Source organism: Carassius gibelio, chromosome A2 (genome assembly GCF_023724105.1).
Source record: "Carassius gibelio isolate Cgi1373 ecotype wild population from Czech Republic chromosome A2, carGib1.2-hapl.c, whole genome shotgun sequence".
NCBI lineage: Eukaryota > Metazoa > Chordata > Actinopteri > Cypriniformes > Cyprinidae > Carassius > Carassius gibelio.
This window is the reverse complement of record NC_068372.1, coordinates 18364070-18378062: the sequence shown is the minus strand read 5'-3', so window position 1 is coordinate 18378062 and position 13993 is coordinate 18364070. Positions and strand designations below refer to the sequence as shown.

The following is a 13993-nucleotide window of genomic DNA, read 5'->3' as shown; positions in this document are numbered from 1 at the left end:
CCTTTCCAACATACTGCGGATCAGATCCCATGTATTCCTCCAGAACAAAGAACTGGTTCCACACCCATCCTCTCTTGACTCTGTGAACTCCCATCATGCTGTGTTTCCTAAGTGCCAACATGTTCCTGTACTGCTCCTTCCCCATCCTGCTCTGGGATGAAGAGTGGAGGGGTGAAACGAAGCTTTTGTCTAAGAGGCACCAGAGAAACAGCAGCAGGCAGTTCCCCATGAGCATTGGAACAACCTTGAGGTGCAAAGATGGACACAGGTGACTTTTATGGTGATGGCAAAGGAGCAATGAATCCAGTATGAAGAACTCCACAAAGCCTCACTGACGCAGAACAACTAACATCCATGGAATTCCTGGGGTGCTTAAAATTTTAGTGAACCACCTGCAAGAGAAAAGAAGTAATGGCACTTCAATTCAATGAGATTATGAGGATTTGCTGAGGTGTCTGGCTATCATGTTGGCATGTAATGAAAGCAGACAACCACACTGTCTGTTATGTTTTTACCTTTGCAGCATAAATCTTTGTCTGTTAAGCTCTACTGTAATCTCACTTAAAGGGCTTTACAAATACTGAGCTCACTCAAGTTCGTTTAGCACATTTAGTACTTGGAGGTTTGAGAAACAAGCATTTAAAAAAGACTGCAAGAACTAGGGAGTTTGGCAAGAGCTGAACAACTGTTGGCAGACCTCCAGGAGAGAGGTGGATGTTTTCAGTCAATTAGTCTTGAAAATGAGGTGGTCCAAATTGAATAAGAGGGTATGTCACAGTAAGCAAAAGCCAGTCCAGATGCTTATGGGTCACAAATCAGGCAACTTTCCTTTTAATTACCTGCTAAATAGAGAGAACCTGAATAACTATTCATAATGTTCAAGAGGACTATCCATCACTGTTGTACCAAGTGTTAGGATAATTGTGACGCTATATCAACCAAAAGCTTTAAAAAAAAAAATATCTGTAGCAGATGTAAATATTTTATGTTAATTAATAAAATATTATGACTGGAGGTAAGTAATAAAGCCATGTTAGGGAAAGGCTTGGACAATCTTTTTTAAACAAAATAGAAGATTCCCAGCTGGTTTTAAAGTAACTAGGTGAATGTGTTAAAATCAGTCACTCAGTAAGAGGCTGGAGTACAACTTATTTATTACTGTAATGTAAATACACAGTAGAATCATTCTCAAAAAATAAGATACAAAAGGCATGCGTGAGACATAATTTATATTCTCCTTTGCTGAGATAATCCATCCACCTCACAGGTGTGCCATATTAAAATGTTGATTAGACAGCAGGATTATTGCACAGGAGTGCCTTAGGCTGGCCACAGTAAAAGGCCATTCTAACATTTTTATCACACAGCACAATGCCACAGATGTTGCAAGTTTCAAAACCAAAACAACACCAGCCCAGGACCTCCAGATCTAGCATCTTCACTTCCAAGATCGTCTGAGACCAGCCACTCGGACAGTTGCTGCTACCATTGGTTTGTAAAACCACAGAATTTTTGCAAAAACTCTCAGAAACCGTCTCAAGGAAGCTCATCTGCATGTAGAGTTGGGTCCGAGTCCACCTTTGTCGAGTACGAGTCAAGACCAAGTCCACAAACATCGAGTCCGAGTCCGAGTCCGAGTCCAAAAGGGGCCGAGTTGGACTCAAGTCCGAGTTCTTAAAGGCCGAGTCCGAGCCGAGTCCGCCCGAGTCCAGAAAGTAATTAAATTAAAAAAGATTATAAATTGGTATTGTACATTTTTACATTCTATTAATATTTTAACCTTTCAACCCATTAAACCAATGGCAATATAAAAATGTAATAAAAAATACCACTCTTACATCTAGTCATTGCCATTGAACATTTTTATTTTATGTCAACAGAACTAGTTTCCTATCACAAAAGTTTTCAAAGATTTTATTGTATTACAAGTGCATGAAAATACAAATGAACCTATTTTATTATTGTATCACACTATATTGTCCTCCAGTTAAAGATGACATTTCAATTATTTAATGCCTCTCCCCCACATTTGACAGAGGTAAAGTGCAGCCAATGAGGAGATCCTTAATGATGACATTATGAATTTCTTGTTGTCTTGGAGAACTTGCATCATAAAGTTGCATTGCTTGTTTGGTCAGTTCTGGTCTTGCAAATCCTGCAATGCTGAGCTGTGCAGCATCTGTTGGTTGCTGCTGCTGTCTCTGGTAGTCGGTTGCATCGGTTTTCGGATCACCAGTAAACTGAACCGAAAACCGTTTCTTTCGGAGGCGTCCGATTTGAGAACCGATGAACTGATGATACTGCGCATGCGTGTAATTTTTCAAGTATTTTGTTAAACATCGGAAAGTGTGATAAACTATAAAAAAAAAAAAATATATATATATATATATATATATATATATATATATATATATATATATATATATATATATATATAAATATTTATACGTTTTTTTTTTAAGATAGGGGCTACATGTTTCTAATCTGTATATTGTAGATTATGTATGGGCCAAAGGGGTTTTCAGGGAAGTTGGACAATAATTAAGACTCTAAAGACTCCATGTTTAATATGAATAAGGGATGATTTATGAAATATCTGTACTGTATTTATAGTTAATGATGACAGATTCACAAACTGAGTTTGTAGTAAACAGAACATGAACACGAGTAGAGCAGCTGATGATACTGAACTGCAGCATGTGCCGGTGTCCTGACATTTTATCCTACCCTGTCAGATGTTCCTACCCGGGTTTTGAGCGATTCTCGTTCTCGAGTCAAGAACCGGTTGTATCAGTTTTCAGATCATCAGTAAACTGAACTGAAAACCGTTTCTTTCGGACGCGTCTGATTCGAGAACCGAGGAGCTGATGATACTGCGCATTCGTGATTCAGCGTGTAGCCGACTGACTCACAGCGGCTCTGAACCGAACTGATTCTTTTGGTGATTGATTCTGAACTGATTTTGTGCTAATGTAATGAGTGCGGGTAAACCGAGGGCTTGAATGAACGGCAATCTGACGAAACGTAAATTCATTTAATAACAAATACATCACAATGGATTATGTATCCGGTGAACTGTTTTTTTTTTCAACCGGTTTATTGAATCAAACCGTCCGAAAGAACCGGTTCGCGGAAAAGAATCGAACTTCCCATCACTAATCCACATTGATATCCTGTGAGTGGTGCGTGTGTTTTGTCTGCAAGCATGAGACTTCTGCCTGCCGGTGTGGTGCAGTAAAATGACAGAAGGGGAGACATTCATTAATTTATCATTTCACTTTTATGCTGGTTTTATTGTTACACATGACGTGGACTCGACTGTACTCGGAATATTTTCCGAGTCCAAAATGTTCAAGTCCGTGTCAAGTCCGAGTACAAATTCACCCGAGTGCGTGACAAGTCCGAGTTCATTCAAAATTTGACTCGAGTCCGAGTCCAAGTTCGAGTACCCCAACTCTATCTGCATGCTCGACGTCCTCATAGGGGTCTCGACCTGACTGCAGTTTGTTGTTGTAATCGAATTGAGTGGGCACTTTGGAGAGGTGTTCTCTTCACAGATGAATCCCGGTTTTCACTGTACAGGGCAGATGGCTGACAGTGTGTATGACGTTGTGTGGGTGAGCAGCAGTGTTGGGAAGGTTACTTTTGAAATGTAATAGGTTACAGATTACAAGTTACCCTGTTTAAAATGTAATAGTAGTGTAACTTTTTCAATTACTTTATTAAAGTAATGTAACTAATTACTTTTGAGTACTTTTTGATTACTTTTCTAAATTTGTGAACATTATAATAAATAAAAGCATATATATCAACTCAAATACAGTTATCTAATAAGCATGTGTCATATGCTGTTTAATAAACTCCTGAAACATTTTTTTTTAACTGCTGTCTCTTTATATATGATATGATGATAGTTTTCTCAAAATAAGTAAAATGCATGAAGTGACGGAGCAGTTCTAGAAATTATGTGTATGTGCTCGTGTACTCATATATTGAGACGGCAGAGGTTGAAAACACTGCGAGCTTCAGTAGGCCTATGTGTAGTAAATGAAACTGCATGTCTTTGCCATTAATTTACAGGAAGGGCAGACTGGGGAAAAAAAAATCAGAATGGAAAATTCAAACACATACAAACAAATTCATGGACGATACTATTTTTTGTATGGACCTGACATAAAAAAGGTTTAAATCTCTAATATGGGGACATGTCAAATAATTAAAAGTTCTCTCCTGAACAGCACCTTCACTTCCATTTTTCTCTTCAGTCTCATTATTTTGCTCCGTTACCCATCTTAATACTCAAGATTGAACAAAACTGTACTTTACAATACAATACTCTACAATACTACAATATATTTATAGAAAAATCCTAATACTGTACACGAGTCATGTTTTTCCCTTACAAAAATTGACCATGCTTTTATTAGCCTATATAAAAGTACAATAACCTTGTATGGTTTTTTGTTTTGCAAATGGATTCGTATTTATTTTTAAATAAATACATTTGTAAAATAATTTTAAATTTTTGGTTACCACAGTTAAACAATAGTAACCATTTAAATTACTAAATTACTTCTGTAACATTACAACAGATAATAATGATGTCCTTTATATATTTTGAGTGATGACTGATGAACAACGTGCTGCTGCTTGATAAAAATAAAAAAATAAAAAAATAACAAAGACAAAAAAGCATCTTTACAGATTAAACTGACCTGAAACCCTGAACAGTAGTTCTGCTTCTCTGTTCCAGCTGTGCGCTTCCACAGTCCACTCTTTGGCCACCGTTTGGCGGAGGCGCGGAGAGCGCGCGAGTCACGACTAACAGATTTATTAGAGATTTAATTATCAAATGGCGGATTCGCAAATGATCGCTTTAGTACAATCGGCAGGCAATTATACAATAATGATATTAAAATATTGGGACAAGTTGAGGAAGACTGAGGAAGCTGGCAGGCCACCGGGAATTGTCCCGGTTCTCCCGGTGTCCAGTCCGCGCGTGATTTCAACTGACACGCAGAACGTGCAGGAGTCATATATTGCATTTTGGGGGCTTGATATTCACAGACACCAGTCCATGTCATGTTTTGATTCAAGTGTACTGACCTACTTTTGATTTAATCATCCAAAATGTGGCATATTCCGTCCGCGTTAGGCATTCAAATTTTCTGTCTGGATTCTACGAACCAGACTGTGTTTCCGCATCCCGGAAATTATTAGGGCGTATGTCTTAGAATAGTCAGTGCAATTTGGGAAATAAATCAGTTAAATCTGTATGTGGATGTGTGTAAATATTCAAATGTAATCCCCTTTGTAATCGTTAAAAAATTCATAAGTAACTGTAATTTAATTACTCATTTTTTCTTAGTAACTGTAACTAATTACAGTTACATTAATTTTGTAATTAAATTACGTAACGCCGTTACATGTAATTAGTTACTCCCCAACACTGGTGAGCAGTTAGCTGATGTCAACTTTATGGATCAAGTGGCCGTGGTGGTGGGGTTATGGTATGGACAGGCATATGTCATGGACAACGAACACAAGAACATTTTATTGATGGCATTCTGAATGCACAGAGATACCGTGATGATATCCTGAGGCCCATTGTTGTGCCATTCATCCACAACCATCACCTCATGTTGCAGCATGATAATGCACAGCCCCATGTTGCAAGGATCTGTACACAATTCAAGGAAGTTGAAAACATCCCAGTTCTTGAATGGCCAGCATACTCACTGGACATGTCACCAATTGAGTTTGGGATGCTCTGGCATCCACATCGGCATATATGACAGCGTGTTCCATTTCCAGCCAATGTACAGAAACTTTGCACAGCCATTATAGAATATGATAAATATAATCTAGTTACATAGTATAATAAGTCATATGATCATTAAATAAAATAACTGATTAGACTCTTCTTTATATTAGTAAAGCAATATTTGAATTGTAAAGATAATGATTAGTTTGCCAAATTCAGATCAGTAGGACACAGTAAAATAAATAAATAAATAAATAAATAAATAAATAAATACAATTTAAAAGAAGCACACTGCAGTGATTTCACAACACTGGCAGGGTAGGGATGAGATAAAACAATATTTTCCCATATTCTCAAAGGACTAATTTCCTCCTGCCCTCTCTAAACCTTATGTCATACCTGTTACAGTACATACTGTGCCCCAACTTCCTGTAATATATTGGTTTAATATCTCTACAACATGCACGAAAATGACAGTATGGGGAATTAATTATGTTTTAGTTACAAGTGATTTTATGCTGCAACATGCAAAAATCCATGTGGATAATGAGGGCAGGAAAACAAATAGTATGAGCTAGTGTAACATCAAATGCCAGACAGATCAACAAGCAGAGCAAATGATTGCAATACGAATCCCTGTAGACCTCTTGTGTGCCATAGCAGTGAGATGTGGTTGGCAGGCAGCAATATTATTATTCCCTATGGAGAAACCTCAGCAATTGTCTCAACACTTAACAACCCCAAAGACCTCAAGTGCAGTGTAACCAGAAAGAGCACTTTTGGTGTCTGTAAAAAGGTTATCACACATTTAAACTATGCTCTCATTATTTTGCACTTTTTTTTTTTTTGCTTGTTGAGTATGAAAGTTTACTGCCAGTCTGTGGTTAAAGGGTTAGTTTGGCCAGTAATCAAAATGATGTCATTCATAACTCACCCTCATGTCATTCCAAACCCACCAGACCTCCTTTTATCTTTAATTTATCTTATATTTTAGATTTAATCCGAGAGCTATCAGTCCCTCCATTGAAACTGTGTGCACGGTATACTGTCCATGTCCAGAAAGGTAATAAAAACATCATCAAAGTAGTCCATGTGACATCAGAGGGTCAGTTATAATTTTTTGAAGCATCAAACATTTTGGTCCACAAAATAGCAAAAACTATGACTTTATTCATCATTGTCTTCTCAGAATTCACAACTCTGCAGTGTAGTGATATCCGGTCCGCGAATGAATCATTCGATGTAACCGGATCTTCTTGAAGCAGTTCACCAAATCGAACTGAATCGTTTAAAGCGGATTGCGTCTCCATTAACTTTTTTAATGTAGCTGACACTCCCTCTGAGTTAAAACAAACCAATATCCTAGAGTAATTCATTTACTCAAATAGTACACTGACTGAACTGCTTTGAAGAGAGAACTGAAGATGAACACCGAGCCAAGCCAGATAATGAACGAAACATTGACTCGTTCATGAGTCAAGAACCGGTTGCATCGGTTTTCAGATCACAAGTAGTTCTTTCGGACAGTTCAATTCAATAAACCGTTTGAAGAAAACGGTTCACTGGTTCTTTTGCGCTCGATGTAATGACTTAATTTGCGATGATTGCCCTTGATTCAAGCCTTCAGTTTACCTGGCCTCATAACATTAGCACAGAATCAGTTCAGAATCAATCATCAAAAAAATCAGTTCAGTTCAGATGCTCTGTGTGTCATTCTACTTCACGCAGAATCACACATGCACAGTATCATCAGCTCCTCGTTTCTTGAATCGGACGCGTCTGACAGAAATGGTTCTTGACTCGAGAACGAGTCATTCTTTTGTTTGTTATCTGTCTCGGCTCGGTGTTCATCTTCTGTTCTCTCTTCACAGCAGTTTAGTCAGTGTACTGTTTAAGTACATAAATTTATATGGTATATTGGTTTGTTATAACTCAGAGGGAGTGTCAGCCACATTAAAGGGGGGGTGAAATGCTCGTTTTCACTCAATATCCTGTTAATCTTGAGTACCTATAGAGTAGTACAGCATCCTTCATAACTCCAAAAAGTCTTTATTTTTATTATATTTATAAGAGAAAGATAGTCTGTACCGATTTTTCCCAGAAAACACATCATTTTGATTATTGGGTGAACTAACCCTTTAATGAATTAACTAGTGAATTCAGGCTGACATGATGTAAAGTGATGTGAGTGAACTTTACTCTCTGGGTATGTTGCTGAATAAACATGTGATTTTCTAGCATGCATCACCCAGCAGATTCACTGAAGTTACGCTGTCATATCATGTTAGAAAGACAGGGTTGTTAAGCAGAGGTTGAGTACTCAACCAGAATAGAGACACAGAACCAAGTGATTTCTCAGTGGAAGAAAACACCCACTTTTATATCACCACTGAAAGTGCTAAATGATATGAAATGATACTTTTAAATATTAGTACTGTGCTACAAACCTAACCCTAAACCTAACAGCAGTATGCCTGTGTCGTTTGGAGCTGAGAACAATATGCAAATGAGGGAAATCATATAATTAAATTTTAAAATTTTAAAAGGTTATTTTGTCATCTAGAATCAGATTCTGCCAGCACTTTTTCTTTTGGAATTAGCAGTGTGAACACACAACTCACACTATTTCTGCTAAAGTGGCATACAATAGTGTATTAAGCTGGCAAATTGAACACAGCTACCACTATGCCATACTGCTTCGATACACAATGTGTTAAGTTGATTGGATTTTGTTTGGAACTTTTTTTTTTTTTTAAGGTTAAGGAAAAAAAAATGGAACAAAGGATCTGGCAGCTCTAGACTTGTAAGTGATGCAATTTCTTGTTTATTGAATAGTTGTAAAAAGTGCAAGTTCTCTTCAGTGCATCTGTTCATTTACCATCTGTTAAACTTACTCAAGAATAATAGACATTAGTCAGGATAGACAGAATATTGCATTTGACAGAATCAGAAATAAAGTTTTGAGGGATAGATAAGAGACAGTATATTATAGTGTTAGGTATCGACCGTTCAGCTGAAGAAACACCTAAAATGCATTTCTGCACATTTTCGGTAAACGTGAAACAGAAAACATGGGTTATAAATATTAGATGAGGTACCTCAACTGAACAATATATTGAATCCATCAAATTAAATATGGCATCTAGCCTGGTTTGTTAGTGCGGTAATGCCATCCGAAATGCCATCTAAGCTTAAAAATACATTTCGCATTTAATGTACATGGCTTTGCATGGTAGGCTGTCAATCTACATTTCTAACCAATTGACGCTCAAAAAACCTCATCACCTTTTGCATAGTACTGGTGTATATATATATATATATATATATATATATATATATATATATATATATATATATATATATATATATATATATATATACATTTTTTTTTTCTGCAAACTCCATCTGATTCTTGTTATACATGTCCCCAATACCACTGTGGTGATTTTCATGTTGCTTAAATGTTTTATTCTTTACTATACCATATAGACATACTATATCATGTTTTTTTTAAGTGTAGTTGGCATGACCCGCTGATCTGTTAGCGTTTCATTTTTGTGTAAAGGTACCATGATGCCTTTACCCACTCTACATGTCAAATATAAAGTAATAACTTATATTTTTAACTTGAGTTTAAATTCAAATGTTATTCCTCATGCATGGACATCAGCACATGTTCTCCCTTTGGTAAAAGGTGATGACCCATTAGTTTTGAATAACTAACGGCCAATAATTAAACTGTCTATTTTGGCAGAAGTATCTGAATCTTTTGTAAATTATCAAGTGAAACATTATAAAAATAAAGTTTTAAATTAATGTGTTAGATCGGGTCATAGTACTATTACATCAGCTATGCTGGTTACAAATTATACTGTTAAACGTTTGGATAGTAAACAACGTTGTGCAGCATATATTTGTAGATCTCTAAAGCATTTGACTCTGTAGATCACAAACTTTTATTACAAAGTCTAAGTTGTATAGGTTTTAGTGAAATGGCTCTAAATTGGTTCGATAATTATTTATCAGAAAGAACTCAATGGTCTCAGTACAAATTTTTAATTTCAAATTAACAAAAAATAACAAAAGGTGTTCCACAGGGTTCTATTTTAGCACCAGTTTTATTTTCTATTTATATTAATGATCTTGGTCATGGGAATACCTCACCTAGAATACATTTATTTGCTGATGACACAAATATTTACACATAAGCACATTCATGATTGCCATTGCATCATCCAGGTAGATACTGCACACTGGTGGTGGATGAGGAGCCTGGTGGATGAGGATGTAAAGCGCTTTGTTAAGTGTGTGTAATTGTTTTATTGTGAAACTTTTTGTGCTGTAATTCTGGCCAGGACTCCCTGAAAGAAGAGATTTGCATCTCAATGGGTCAATCCTGGTAAAAAAAAAACAAAAAAAAAAAAAACAAAATGGTACTCTAATACACTTATTGTGTTTATACATGTTTTTACATTGTGTGTATACAGTATATACATACAGTATATTACACCTTACACCGTTTCCCACCTCAATAGCAACAAAAAATGTACAATACATACGCTGTGGTTATGTTTTGATGTAAGTACATAGTAGTTAAGGCCACTTAATATAAAGTGGGACCACATATTTAGTGAATGGCAAGATGAGGCATGATTTATTACAAGTTTTGACCAAACATCTGTTCATCTCACTCCAGTGTCAGTGCCTGTCATCTATTCATAATGACCATCTTTTTTAGACATGAGTTTTTGTGAATATCACAATACAGATTTCACACACACACACACACACACACACACACACGTGCGCACACACACACACACGTGCACACACACACATACATACACGCACACATTGGAAAAATCAAATGTGGCTGTATGTAAATAAAAATTAAAAGCACAAAATATTATATACATTTGGGTTTTGCTTGACCTGGTTCTGATTCAGGTTGAGTTGAGCATTAATTCCTTCATGGTGATGGAGAGCAGATGTTCATGACCCTTCAAAGCTATGTGTTCCATATACACCCCGTACCATGTCATGATGAGTTCTTATTCTGTTGTGTTTGGAACAGTAGAGTAATTTACCATACCTTGAGTTTTATGGCCAATATCAAATTTCAACCAATATTCAGCAACAGTGGAGTGGTTTAGCTAGTTTAGGTACTTAGTTAAAGGGATAGTCCACACATACCACATACCCATACACATACACACAATGTTCTGTTTTATTTAATTTATTTTATTTTTTTCGTTTAATTCTTAATTTACATATTTTGTTGTTTAGTTTTTTTCTCCTTTTTTTTTATTTTTTTTTATTTTTTATATATACCTGCATTTAATTACATGTGCAATTAATTATCCTGGATCAACATTACTGTACAAATATATAGATATTACTCAATCCCTACCCCTAAACCTAACCCTACCCATAATATATTCCTAAAATCAGAGGGAAATGATAGGTGAATAACAAGGGAGTAGAAGGATCTAACCCTGATTGCAAACCTGAAACTGACATTTCTTGAAAACTTATCTCTCAATTCTGATTGGTTGACTAGTATGTTGTTCAAGGATGTTGATACAGCAACATGATGTACTTGGTGAAATTACGTTCACCTTACAAACTTGTGTCACTTAAAATAGAAAACAGTTTTTTTTTTTTCATATAATGTAAATCAATGATCACCAAACTGTTTGGTTATTGTTAAATATCATCTTTTTGTGTCCTGCTGAGGAAAGAAGATCACACAGGTTTGGAAAGACGTGAGTGTAAGTAAATGATGATAAAATGTTCATTTTTGGGTGAACCATCCCTTCAAGACTTATGTAGAAAATGTATATAATTTTTCAATGATTTGTGTATTGCATCTAATATATTAATGTGTCATGAAATATACAATTTAAAATAATTCTAATAAAATATTGTAAATTATAAGCTATTATAAGATGATAAAATACAAATATATATATATATATATATATATATATATATATATATATATATATATATATATATATATATATATATATATATATATATATATATATTTATTTATTTATTTATTTATTTATTTTTCTCCAGCTCTCTCTTATAGCTTTTGTTTCATTGTGTATTTAGCCACCACATTCATGAGCTGTGGTAAATAAAGAGACATGTTTAATTGTTCTGTTGTCCTCTGAGTCATAGATCTAATGAAACACTGTGTCTAATCTTGTATTCACAGAGTTATTGGCCCTTCCAGATGAAGCCCAAGAGAACAACCTAGACTCTGATGTACTGGCGTTTGAAGGTCTGAACACACATGGTTGATGTTAAGACCACGAACAATGGCTATCCATGCGGACCATAATCAGCAGAGGTGAGATGTTGAAAGCTGTGCCATTGGGAAATACAGAACAAATGTTATTGTGTGTTAATTTGGTGGAGAATGGATACTGAATGGATCCCTTTGTCAAATGCAAATGTGTACATTACACTGTGTTTAATTCACAAACAATGGGAATAATTACACATACATGCAAGAATACAAAACAGCAGATACAAAACAGTCTAGACCATCGCTGGGAACATTTTCAAGAATCATCCATCATTGTTATACACAGTGGCACAGAGGCAACTCAGATACGCTGATGCCCGGGTAACAATGTCATTCTAACTGTAGTTTACAGGAAATGACTGAGGATTTCAGCCAGATTTAGTTAATTCAGAGGGTCTTTCTCCCCACCAGCATGTGCAGTGTGTCATTATAGTGAACTTCTTCATTTGATACATGAAACAGCCAGTACTGACAGTGTGATAAAAAATGTGTGTTTGTCTGACATTTTTCTTTCTGAAGATAAAATACCTAATGTTAAAATCCATGAAGAATATCTTTGAACCATACGCGCTGTGTTTGAAATCTTAAAGGGATATTTCACCTCAAAATGAAAAAAATAATTTACTCTTCATCATGTCATTCCAAACCTGTATAACTTCTTTTCTTATGTTAAGCACAATAATTATTTAGAAAGTCAATGGGGACCCAAATGACTTTGATCGTACGAACAAAAAAGCACTGAAACATTTTTCTAAATATCTTTTTTTTTTTTTTTTTTTTTTCTCAGAAGAAAGAAAGTCATACAGGATTGGACCTCAGTACAGCACTCACAAATGATAAATATTTGACTTATCACCAATCTGCTTTACAGCCACAAACTGCCCATCACATGGTTCAGTTAGATCTCAATAACACACTTGCACATTACGTATATCTACATGAGTGCTTGTCTTTGTTCAGGATGTGCCTCACTCCAGAGTGATTGACTCATATTTCAGTACTCATGTAAGAAACAACATCTGAATGACGATGACAAAACTGCAGAAGCTCTTCGTCGGGCGAATCATCCCCCCAGCTAGTTTGATTTCGCTTTACATTTAATGTGGATGAAATTCTCTTTATGGTCACTTTAAAACAGGTTGTTTATACAAAAATGTGCACATACCTTCCAAACGTCCCACAAAGTCTCTTGAGGATTAAAGTGGCATAATCCAGACCTCCAGTTGCTATCGTAATAAACTCTTTGCTCTCACACACACGCTCTCATTCTGGTCTCTTTCTCCTCAGTCACTCTCTGTAATGTGCTCACCTTCTCGCTCGCTTTGGCTCTCTTTAATTTGCCCTCTCTCTCTCTTAACGCACTTTCTCTCCTGCTCTCATCTGAGCATTGTGCAGAGCTCTGTGAAAACAGAATGAGGGGGAGAGCAAAGCGCTTGCTGAATTCAGTATTCACCCCTGCAGTGTCAAGGGGACAGAGTAGTGTGAGAGAGAGACATAGAGGCTAGCTGCTGTAATGCTCATACGCGCTTAGGACTGATACTTTCTGTACAGGGTGTCTGTGGGTGTCAGAAGCTGCTCGTCCGCCCTCCCCGAGATTGGTTCTCCTCCCCTTTTAAATTGCTGGATTAATGTGGGTCCCACCAGTTCTAAACATAGTCGGCATAGTCAGCTTTGCTGCGTTACCCTTAGGGAATACAGAATTTCTATGAACAAGCTGGAGGATTTTTGTCACTTTCACATGTTTTCACCTTGCTTGTGAACATGGAATGCTGGAATATACTCCAAATCTTCTTGCTAATTACATTTTCCAGCTGTGTATCAAATAATAACTTTTGATGTGTGAATCCCTGGATGTTTTCTGAGTTTAAAATATTTTGGATGTATCCATACAACTTTTTAATTTGAAAGAT

General features: G+C 36.2%; 1 protein-coding gene across 1 annotated transcript in view; it reads right to left on the bottom strand.

Moving 5' to 3' along the window:
• The window catches only part of LOC128029410 (cadherin-12-like), a 50192-nt gene extending 36822 nt beyond the window's left edge, over window positions 1-13370 (bottom strand). Inside the window, exons 1-2 of the mRNA XM_052617195.1 lie at window positions 13249-13370; window positions 2-392 (exon numbers count right to left, since the gene is read on the bottom strand). Of these exons, the coding sequence (XP_052473155.1) occupies window positions 2-235 (234 nt within the window). The 5' untranslated portion in view covers window positions 236-392; window positions 13249-13370. The remainder of the gene's footprint in view (window position 1; window positions 393-13248) is intronic.
• Window positions 13371-13993: the final 623 nt, after the last annotated feature.